This window comes from Scardinius erythrophthalmus, assembly GCF_964197995.2.
Source record: "Scardinius erythrophthalmus genome assembly, chromosome: 8".
In the NCBI taxonomy this organism is placed as follows: domain Eukaryota; kingdom Metazoa; phylum Chordata; class Actinopteri; order Cypriniformes; family Leuciscidae; genus Scardinius; species Scardinius erythrophthalmus.
In genome coordinates, this window is record NC_138228.1 from 23,898,321 (window position 1) to 23,910,815 (window position 12,495).

At 39.0% G+C, this 12,495-nt stretch overlaps 1 protein-coding gene across 1 annotated transcript; it reads right to left on the reverse strand.

The window, feature by feature from the left end:
* Window positions 1–6,613: 6,613 nt before the first annotated feature.
* LOC308695070 (extracellular calcium-sensing receptor-like) lies at window positions 6,614–9,892 on the reverse strand (the record flags this gene model as incomplete). Its single annotated transcript, XM_081373007.1, has 6 exons — window positions 6,614–7,527; window positions 7,617–7,740; window positions 7,873–8,100; window positions 8,219–9,046; window positions 9,273–9,564; window positions 9,672–9,892. The coding sequence occupies 6 exons, from the start codon at window positions 9,890–9,892 to the stop codon at window positions 6,614–6,616; spliced, it is 2,607 nt and encodes an 868-aa protein (XP_081229133.1).
* Window positions 9,893–12,495: the final 2,603 nt, after the last annotated feature.

Consider the following 12,495-nt stretch of genomic DNA (forward strand, 5'->3'; position numbering starts at 1 on the left):
CCCTGGGGTTTAAATATTCAACCTGCGGCTGGGCACACCAGTGTTATTCCATATGCTTCCCTCCGGGTCATATGTGTATTCTAAGTCCCCCCCATCAATGGCTGGGCATGATTGCATATCTCTCTCTCTGGAGATATCCTTCCCAGTGTACCTTGGTATCCCTGTGCTAAGTAGGACTCCTTTGTTCGTGCTAGTCTCACAACAGGGAGCTCAGACTTATGCAGGGCACTGGAAGACAGCCGAGGTGGCGTGATTAGACTGGAACCCCAATCGTCGTCATCCGACGTAACTCGGAGTGACCACGAAAGGGAACGTCTCGGTTACGGATGTAACCCTCGTTCCCTGAGTGGGAACGGAGACGTTACGTCTTCCTGCCACTTCCGCTGTATCGCTGAAAAACGCCTGGGTCCAGTCTCGACTCCTCAGCGAAGACATATCTGCATTCTGCCAGCGTACTTCCTTATATACCCCCTGCGGCGGGCGGAGTTACGCTATGCAAATTCCGCAGACCCATGGCATTTCATTGCCATTGGCTCGTTTTATATACTCGAAGGTGATAGGCTTCTAAGCGAAATCCCAATCGTCGTCATCCGACTTAACGTCTCCGTTCCCACTCAGGGAACGAGGGTTACATCCGTAACCGAGACGTTACCTATGATCACGCGCGTGAACTCGGCAATCGACTACTGTGGACTTCGACCGAAAACAGGAAGTAAATACAGGTATGAGCACTGGCTGAATTAACATCACTTTTATTCATATCTTTCACATCTACTGCAGTCAGATTCACCGTGGTCACTCTGAAGGAATCATCTAACATGGCTGGGCACTTGTAATGACACATCAAGGATGTTAAGAGGCAAAAAGTAGGTTTAAAACTTGCCCCATTTAAGTCAACAGGGTGCAAATTTTAAAAAGAGGATAACATAGTGTCGGCAACACCGATTTTTGTCGTTGTTCTCTGTACTGACAGCACTCCAAATTTACAAAAAAATGTTGAAAATGTTCAAATTGACCGGAGTTCTCCTTTAACAAGTACATTTATAATGTATAGTACCAGTGATGTTTAGTTCTTCAATTTGATGTTTTAAAAAATAGGAAAGTGGTCACAAGTATAAGCCCTGGAGTCGAGCAGGAGTAAAATTTAAACGTCTAACCTTTCTTTCTTTCTTTCTTTCTTTCTTTCTTTCTTTTTTCTTTCAAAGATAAGATCATCACTCTTAAAGCAGAGATCACCTTGCTAAAAGATGAGTGTAATTTTTTGAAAAAGGAAATTGAAAAGATGAAGTCTGCTGTCCCATCTGCAATGACACAAAGATATACTGTTCCTATAGTGCCACAGCCCTCAGGTTTGTGTTTCATGCTTTTTTGTACACTCAGTTTCAGTCAATCTCATGTTAATCTTGAGTACCTATAGAGTAGTATTGCATCCTTCATATCTCAAAGTCTTTAGTTTTATTATATTTATAAAAGAAAGATAGGCTGTACTGAGTCTTTCCGGAAAAAAGTGTGTGTGTTGACAGAGTTCAGGGAAAACTTCCTAATGTCAAGTTTAAAATGAATACGCACTTAAGGTGCGTGACAAAAACAGCGTACGCCACCTGTTTTAATACGATAGTTGATGCGATTATGAGCTTAATCACATAATATTATTAAGTATTGTGTTTACATGAGGTAAAGTATAATCACAATATTGCTAAAATCTCATTATTCACATACGTAGAACGGATCGCGCAGGTGGAACGGATCATACCGACAGTGCCCTAAGAAGGACCCGTATAAGGAAATTCCGCCCCATCTGACGTCACACAGGACCATACTCGAAAAAAACTTTCCGAAACTTGTGACAAACCGGAAGGAGTATTTTTGGCACAGAAATACTCCATCAAACGTACAACTTAATTTTTGAAACTTTGTCCATGTTTAGCATGGGAATCCAACTCTTTAACAGTGTAAAAAACTCAGTATGCATGAAATAGCATTTCACCCCCCCCCCCCTTTAAAAACATTATTTATCATTATCACTATAAAATATCACAACCCCCCCATGATCTGCCTCAAACTTCACCAAAATGTGTTTTCTTCAAATTTACAGTTATGCTACTACAGTAATATAAGGTGGCACAAAATGTTTTAGAGTGGAGGATTGTTCGACAACTTAAAATTTAAGGTGTAGCTTGCTAAGAGCATGCATATATATATATTCATATTTTTGCAGTGCAGCAAGACCAATGGGACTCCATCAACTCCTCAACTTCAGAGTCCCCAGTGGAAGTTAAGAAAAAGAAGAGCAAGAAAAGAAAGAAGAAGAAAAGCAAAAGAAGCAAATAAGGGGGGGGGGGGATATAATGTGTTACTTTGTTGTTTGAGTATACTGTAGAAAAGACAATGTTTTAATGAGATGAAAAAGTGTTTTGATTTTTTTTTTTTGTAAAATAAAAGTCAGAAATTAAACGGGATCCTTTATTGTATATTTACTGTACTTACCCTGTAACTACACAGAACAAGGGGGTAACAAGCGCCACTTTAATTTACAGCCCACATGAGTTACACTTACCCTGTAACCAGTGGTTAAATTGGGCCGGGGCTCTCCGGGGCTCAGCCCTGGCACATAAGCCTGCTCGTTTGCAGTCAGTTGCCTACTGGAAATTATGTCACATAAAATTTGATGAAAGTGATGCTTTTGAAAACATATTTCTGATTATAAATGAAAGATTTTGAAATGGCATGTCTATTTTGTCTCGGCGGAGCTGAGATGAGAACAGTCTGGACACGGCCGTACTCTTGTTCAGCTGCTTAATCTCGTTGTCAGTCGACCATGATCGTGCACCGCTCGCGCATGCCATGCACATCTAGGTAGGCTACTACTTAGAACTCCGACATGGATACATGTACGCAGCAATAATGAATGTTCATGGGAGATCCGTAGCTGCGCGGGATGTGGAAGCGCGCAAAAGTTCCAGAACCTTCTACTGCCTTAAAAAAAACAAAAAAAAAAAAAAACGAGCTGCTGGCCGCCGCTGCAGCAACAAATCAGTTTTGTCAAGTTCAGCACAACGTTGGTTGTACAAAAAGTGCCCTGGCCTTGAATGAAGGTAAGGAAAAAATGTTTGGCACATTGTATGGGTCACTATCATAACAAGGTAATACAGTGTGTAATCAAGCGTTTTATATTTAATATGAGGGAAATAGGCTACACATGCCGTGGACATGACACAAAAAATCTTTAACTTTTAGGTGGCAAAATATTTTTTTGTAATTCTGTGAATTGCACTGCAAACCAAAGTAATACTACCCACCGGATGAAGAAGGGTTGGCTCTCCACAGAACATAACATATTCATTTTATTTTATTTTTCATGTTCGCATTTATGAGGAAAAAACAATGTTATATAGGCTATACGGACGGGACCGCTCTGAAAGTGGCACTAAAAGACTGTTTAAAACTTTCACTGAGACCTCAAAATGAAAGCACAAAGCCTATCTTTAAAATTAATTAAGTTTTTTTTTTTTTTTTTTTTTTTTTGAATTTCAGATTTAATAAATAAGAAGTAGGCCTAGGCTATATAGACAATAGATAATCACGACACGGACGCGCCGGCAAGTGAACTGGACTCTCGTCTCATAAATGAACCGAAACTCAGCGTATAAGGGAGGCCTACTTGCCTGACAGACCTGACAAATATATCTATAGAAAGCTTGGAAGGTCTTCTTTTAAACAGAACAATTCAAAACGAAAGAAAACAGACCGCTGCTTGTGTAGCCTAATCCGTATGAAATGTGCATTTCTCTCTGGCGAGTTCACTACTGCGAAGATTGCGAGGATAGCATCGTCAACTTCATCTATGCAGGGCACTGACACAGAAAACACTTGTTTATTAATAAACAATTAAAATGTCTCCTTGCTATATTTTACATATTCATAATCATTACTTTTGCCGGTTCTTTGTGACAGCTTTTAGGTGCTTTATTGGCAGCGCCACCCTTACATGAACGCGTCACCACATGTTTTCAATCCCTGTTTTGGCAGGGGAAAAACTGATCAGAAAATGTAACGAAACGTTGTAGAAATGTAGTGGAGTAGAAAGTATAATAATTGCTGCAAAATGTAACAAAGTAAAAGTCAAAAGTATGCACTATTGATTCTACTTAAGTAGGCCAACAGAAACGAAGTATTTGTACTTCGTTACATTCCACTGCTGATTAACAGTAATGTAAATGCTAAATGTCCTAATACCTGTTGATACTACAACAATGCAAATATGCTCTTAACCTTGCAGTTTTTCACATATCATGTAAGACTCAATTTCTCCATTTCTTTGTACAAAACTCTCCAGAAAATGCCATTTAATAGTTTATTTTTCAAAAGAAATTCCCGAGGGGGGCATACCCCCGGACCCCCCTAGTGAGAGCCCCCACACATAATAAATCCCAATTTAACCCCTGCCTGTAACTACACAGAACAAGGTGGTAACAAGCGCCACTTTAATTTACAGCCGACAGGAGTTACATTTACCCTGTAAATACACAGTTGAAACGGGTAACAAACACTACTTACTATGTAACAATACGAAACAACACTATTTGCACAGTAATTACAGAGAAAGGTACTCTTATTAAAAAAACAAAACAAAAAAAACTTTTAATTACACAGTATATTTGCCCTGACATTTAAGTGTCATTGCAATACAATGTGATAAGGTAAGTACTAAGTACTACATGGTACGTTCTAAATTAAAATCATAGCAGAAACTATTTTTTTTGGCCTAACGTTAAGTAGTTTAACCATATATATATATATAAGTTTAATTTACAACCCACAGATGTCAAAATTACCCTGTAACTACATGCACAAGAACATATTTTTTTTTCAGCCTTTTTCTTGGTTGCTTTTATAATCAGACAACCATTTATTTAACAGTGCCTTTTATAAAAGAGACTATAATATAACTAAAAATTACGTAGAATGTTTATGTTTATTATGTAGAATATTTTTGTACTTCACTTTTATTTGTTCCCATGGGTTAGTGTGGTGACTCTGACATTACAATGAACAAAGTAATTATGCAATTATTAAAATACAAAAATATAGGCTATTAAGTGATAAAAACATCTAACATGGCCACTTCTAACGGATTTAAATTGTCTGCTACTTTTTGCCAGCTCTCTCTCCTGGCTTTTGCAGACTTTGAGGTGTTCCCTGGCGTTTTGATTAAACATTAAAATTCCGAATAAACTTCGACTATTAATTCGTGCTCTGCTGAGGAGAAAAACTGAGCCTGCTCTTTGGCAATGCTGAGCAGCCAATAGCAGCATTGCTGATCAATTTTTCTACTATCGATACATGTCCCCTTTTAAACCAGCACATGAACGCGCAATTATCTCAGATAACTCAATCCAGCTATACTAATCATATCCGGCGAGTGTGTTCGAAGAACCTAATTAGCCAGATCATGATTAGCACGATGATATCATCTTGGATGTGTAATTTGATCTCGGATGTTTTAAGCAACGTACGAAGAACGCGCCCCAGCACACATTACAGTATATGCAATGCAATATCATCAGAATTAGAATAGAATTATGAAGATAGGCATGTGTTTGTGTGTGCCTTGCATTCTCAAAAGAATGACAGAAATATATTAAGCAAAAATGTGGTTTAATCTGATAATTGTTGTATTTTGATGTTGTGCTAAGCTAACATGCTAGGTGAAGTCAGAAGTTTGATCAAAGAAATTAGGGATTAAAACAATGTGAATAGAAAGTAGTCAGTATAATAGAGACAACAGAATAATAATTAGAGCCATATCCCGGCCGGAGATGTGTGAATGTGTCCAGGGTAGACTGAAACTGAATGTGGCAGTTTTGCACCAGAAAACAATAGAGACAAAAGACTAACTGGATACTGACTGTGAATAAACATCAGTTAGCATTTTAGAGTCTTCTCTTAATAAAACAACATGTCATGGCCTTAAAATATATTTAATAAAACGCAAGAGTTTTAGAGCCAATTTAAATTTTATTTTCATAAATATATTTCATAAATAAAAAAAAAAAAATCTAATAACTTATGACAATTCATTATTTATGACAATAATTAATTCTGACCTGACAATAAACTGCCAAGTGTCTCCTTTTAAAGCAGACCAACCATGCTTGTAATGCAAAGGCTTCATAAACTGTATATATTTAGATTACAAGCTAACAGGTTAACACTTAATACACTTAACACTTCTTAATTTCTATTGTGTTATGCACTACTGGACCACGGTAGGATACATTTCTCATAGGAAAGGACACAAATTAATTAAATGACCCATGTCAGAAACTTTTTGATTTCTAACTTTCAATAATCAAGCTGTTCTGGCAAACATTATTTTCTCATTAATTTATTAAATAAAACAATTTTGCAAGATTGAACATGTAAAGGGGGTAAACCTCTGAAGCAGACACAATATGTAAAAAGCAATATGACAAATAAAGCAAACAAATGGATGTTAATCATTGAAATACTACAAAACAGTAGGCATTGCAAAAAAATGGCTTTGTTCATACAATTAAAACGATAAGTTGTCAAATTAGAGTTTGCATTTTTACATCACAGTAATGGAAAACTATTTATTTTGTGTCTCTCTTCCCATTATGGAATTTTTAGTGTTTCTCTCTGGATGCAAAAGGATAATGTAGCACTTTGGAGCAAATATGGCAACCAGTAATCCAAAACTGGAAGCTAAAATAGCAAATATCTCCACAGCTACTGCATATTTCCCTGGTGAGCTCACATATGCTGGAACAAATGCAATCCACACAGCACAGAAGATTAACATGCTGAAAGTGATGAACTTTGCTTCATTAAAATTATCTGGAAGATTTCTTGCTAGGAAGGCTAAAAGGAAACTTACTGCTGCCAACAGTCCAATGTATCCCAGCAACATAGAAAAGCCAGCCACTGAGCCTATAGCACATTCATATACTATTTTAGAGCGGGTGTACTGGCTATTTTTATGGGGTGTTGGAGAGGCAGTTGATAGCCAGACTGCACATATCACAATCTGGAGGGCTGTCAGGACCAGAACTGTGCATCTTTGTTGAACTGCTCCAAACCATTTCATAGCTCCTTTGCCTTCTGGTCGAGAGGACTTGAACACAGCTATTACCACCATAGTCTTGACCAGGATGCTGGAGACACACAGGACAAAGCTTATGCCAAACACAGCATGTCTTAACTGACATGTCCACAACTCCGGCCGGCCAATGAATAGCAGAACACACAGGAAACACAGTTTGAGTGACAACAGCAGCAGGAAGCTAAGCTCTGAATTGTTGGCACGTACTATGGGAGTGTTATGGTGATGAGCAAAAATGACCATCACAAGAGCACAGAAACAGGTGCCTAGCAAGGAAGCAGTGGTCAGAGAGATGCCCAGAGGTTCCTCATAGGATAGAAACTCAACTTCTTTGGGGACACAATGATCATTATCTGGATTGGACCAGAAGTCATCTGGACACACCGTGCACTCAATAGCATCTGCCATAAAGACACAAAAATTAAAGAAAAAATGCAAAAAGAGAAAATTCCCATTTCATGTTATATTCAAAATTTGGAATATGATTTACCTGTTGCATTAGAAATCTCTCCATCTCCGCATGGCAGGCAGTCAAAACAGCAGACAGGAAGTCCCTTCCTTGTGGCTCGCCTGGTGCCTGGGGAGCAGCTTTCGCTGCACACAGACCGTGGGGGCTGAAAGAGACATCATCTGTTTCTAATCATGTGTTGTCATCTCTTTTACATAATGACAAATCTTATTGCTTTGACTAGTATTCAGACTACATATCTGCAAAAAGTATGACATTAACATGCTGTGTTAGTTACTTTTTTTGTCTCAAAGTTCCAGTAAATTGCTTCCTCATCCAGTGTAAGCACCATCCCTGTTGCTGCCCTTTCATTTACTACACCGATCTTGCGGATCATTATTGACCCATCTGAGCTTGGGTGCCAGTTCAACACATCATAGATGGCTAGAGCATCGCCATTCTTATCAAATGACACATGATCCCCAAAGCCTGTGGTGAAGTTCGCTTTCTGGAGGTAGTGAACCAGCTGTGCAGTTTGTAGACAGGACATGTTTTATGTTTATCTTGAAACTGAATTAATGTAGAGTACACATTTTCCACCTATTCTATAAGCCTAGAGAAAATCTGTACTATATGGTTCTTACCTGCCAGGGTTTCAGGTTGATTATATCGGCACATCTGTTCCCACTGAATGGTCCTTTCCATTCCTGACACTGCATCAGTTCATGAAGCGCATGTGCCAGGGTATAAACTGCCTTATACACATTATAAGATGCCCTCAATCCTGAAACGTCAGTGTATGATGTGTCCGTGTTGGTAAGATCCTCCTGTCCTGTACACACCTTTTTTACTTGCTCTCCATCTGTCCGTTTACCCCTAGTTTCAAAACTGCACTCAAACATGTTCTCCCAGAAGATCCTCAACATATTATTTCTTGGATCATTGCTGGGACGGAGACGTAGCAGATAGTCATGAAGCCCCTGAATCTCTCCACGTCTGATAGCAACGCCCACTGTGCCTGCCAGGAAGGGCAGGAAACGTGGAGTGTGGTATTCAAGAGAGGTGGCCCAAGCTTCACTCGCAATCCACTGCCTGCCTGTCATGTTCTGCAACACCACCTCATCCATCAAAGGTATCAGAAAGGATGAAAGAGCAAAAACAACCACCACTCTTGCTGTAGAGGCCTGAATCAATCCCATTATACGCTTAATATCTCTGGGGTTGTGATCATTGGGCAGGATTTCAGAAAAAGCAACACAATGTCCAAACAGCTGCATTTCCTGCAGGAAGGACTGAGCAGCACTGATGCCATAGTCATCATTACTGTAGAGTAGACCAACCCAGGTCCATCCAAAATGTCTCAAGATCTGAACCATAGCCCGCACCTGGAAGGCATCACTGGGGATCGTCCTGAAAAAAGAGGGGTACTTTTTCCTGTCACTCAAACAGGAGCAGGTGGCGTAGTGACTAACCTAATTAGGGGAGATGGAGAGAGAGAAGAGAGCATTAGACAGAAAAATAGTGACGATCAGCAAAAAAAAAAAAAAAGTAATTTAGATTTTTTATATATTATACATATGAGCGAGAAAGAAACTTCTGGAACTCTACAAGATGACCAAAAAAAAAAAAAAAAAACTAACTGGAAAGTGCTAAAATAATGCATAAACTTTAATTTTACTTTTTGTCATCCCTTCTTACTATAGGTACTTGAAACAGCCCCAGAATACTGGAAATCGCAATGGAAGGAGTTGAACTTGCATCCCCCACAATCCCAACCACTGGAGGAGGGCCAGTGCAGTTTTGGCTGGAGAAGGACTCCTCTGTCCCACTAGCCAGGGATATGGCAGCCCGGAATGCCATTCCTAACATCACACAGTTGTCATAAAGATGGTAACCAAGAGTGATGTTAGGCAGTAGGTTGGGATTCTTATTAATCTCATCTATTGCAAAAGCCATGGTCTGTGCATGCTGAAAGCCTTCCATATTAAATCTAAAATAATAATAATAATAATAATAATAATAATAAGGACTATTATAGATATTAATAACCATAATTCTTTTCTATACTTTTATAGTTATGTAGTCAGTCTGACTCACTTTTCACAGTATGGTCTTTCTGGTTCCATTCTAAAGCTCAGATCTGGGAACACTGTGAAAAAGTGAACATGAAACAGGCCTCCAAGTATAACATCTCCATCCTGGTACATTCCATTCAATTTGAAGTGGCCCTGGAGCTGACAGGTACCAGATCTGAGGATGGAAGCCGCAGAGATACAGTTAAAGGACAGGTAAAGAGAAATATACAGAGTGATCCACATCTCTCTCTCTCTCTTTCTGATCCACTCACCCACTTGGCACACTAATTTATGATGAAGGTTGTGTGGGGTGTAGCTTGAAATTAGCATGCCTGGTGCATGGAAATCAGGTGTCCCTGGAAATCAGAACGTCACACTCTCATCCCTCCTAACAAAGGCAAGGCAAGAAAACAGCACTGATGGAATAATGGACATTTGCATGCGCAATATGTTGCTGCTCAGGGAGATTTCATAAAGATGTTGAGATGAGAAACAATAGCTTTTATAGATTAAACATAATAGCCTGAGTTTTTAGAGAGCGGTCTACACAATAAATAATTTACACTTGTGCATTTATCTGGACGTCTTGACGCTAGAAATGTTCAAAATCAACAATTGCGTGCGGGGATCTACAAATGAACAGAAAGTGATTCATAAATGCATAGAAAGCAATTCACAAATGAATGACAGGCAGAGTTGTGTTTGTGACAAAACACATTAGTACATTTTTTTTTTTTTTTTTTTTTTTTGCAAATCTAATTTTATTTATTTGTGAATTTTATTATTTTTAGTGGAACTCTTTACATAATTTGTGGATCTCAATCTATTTATTTGGAATAATGCAGCAATTCTCTCCCCATACATTTAACATATGTCTTTGTCCAAAATGACTGACAATAGTGGATTGTAAGCATTTCATCATAGAGCCATCAATATTCTCAGTATACAATGTCACCTTTATTAGAAATCCAGAGAAGAGAGAGAAGAGAATTGTGCATTGGTTTAGGAATTGTGGAGTGGTTCAGTATATGTAAAATAATGTGCATGTAAGTCCATAAGACCGCAAATGCGCATGAAATGTCTGGTGTAGCCTAAAATAAATTTGGTAGAGAATTACATAGTTCTGGCATGAAAATCTGAATGGTGCAGGCTGATAGGTCTTTAATTGATTGGTAGTAATCATGTCGGTATCTACATAGTAAGGCTGATTGTTGCTGTAGAATCAGCGGCCAATGAGCTTGCTGCTCAAACATTAAAATACTTGGCACTGTTTCCTGTTACTGTCTTGCAGTGTGCTTTCAGAAACCCCTTCACCTTCCCCAACTCCACCTATAGATCTACTACGGGGTTAATTCATGTATGTTGCATGTGCAGCAGCAGCATGTCTTACATGCTCACAGCAATGTCTGTGAAGGTATTCGCAGTAGCAGATCTATTCCGCCAAGACCAAATACATTAACATTGCCATATCCACTACCATGCCAATCTCTGCTACCATACTAATCTCCCGAGAGTTGTCATGACAGAATGAGGGCCTTTGTGGGAATAGAATTGGTTGTAAAGGAAAGCTGTGGGAGCAGACTGTCTGGGATTAATTGATGCCAAATAAGTGTGTACAGAGAGTGTTGAAGATTTTATTATTTAGAAAATAAGTAATTTAACTGTTTTTTTGTACACTATTATTTCCTTGTCTGTGGGTGACTTTGGCTGACTTTGGAACCTGAGAGCACAAGGTGTTGTCACAGCAGAAAATTCTATTTCAGTAATGTCACATGGTACAAAACTATTTCTCAAAATACCTATAGAATGTATTACCATGTTTGGGACAAGGAGAGGGTATATACGTTTGCTGGGCAATTTTTCTGGAGGGTCTTGTCTGCAGAGGGACACTCGGCTTTGTTTGTTAATAAAGTCTAATTTTTTCTGATGTCAAATATCTCTGAAGTCATTCCCCTGAAAAGAATTTAACCACAACAAATGGCAACCACGAAGGGACGTGGCTTAGGAGATGAAGGAGCCACGAAGGGATCGCTGGTGACTGACACAGACAACAGACAACAGTGGCCGCTGTACTTTGAGGTGAGCAGTTTTTGCTTTTGAATAAGGTGTATGTGTTAGTCACCAATGGCCCGGATGTGGTAAGAAAAGCTTCTCCAAATTTAAAGAACTTAAAAAGTGATGTTTGATGTCAGAAAAATTGCATGCATTGTCTTTGTAGATGTCAAGTAGTTGGTAAAAGCGCGGGGGGCTCCCGATAGTGTTTGCTAGTGCTTGTTTAATCCTGAGTGGATTCTATAACTACTGGTGATGCTGATTTAGCGCAAAGAGTTTTGACGTACGTACGTAAGGTTCTGTGTTTTTTCATCAAGTGGGCCTTGAAGGATGATGAGCAAAAAGCATGCACACAGAGGGTTTGAATTCACTGATAAGGATATCAGTTAAGTTTTGTGTTACTTGTCAAGAGGGCCTTGAGGATGACAAGCGTACTGATATAAGGATATCAGTTATTTATGTGTTATACCTGTAAGTGGGCATTGATTGATACAGGTGTAGTTTAGCCTATAGATGGTTGATCTGCAGACATTTGTAAGAGGGCCTTGAAGGATACAAATGAGCATGATTGCAGATAAAGTCAATTTCCGGGTACCTTATTAATCTAAAGTGTCATTGTGTTGATTAGTGAATCTGTTAATGTATTGTTCAGATCTGACAGGGGGTACAGAATAGTGTGTGTGTGTAAGTGTTTGAGGGATCCTGTGTCTTGTGTGACTGTGCCTGTGGTTGAAAATAAGTGACCTCTGACCCTGGTTGCTTGGAGGGACAGAGAATGTGTGACTGACCTGTGA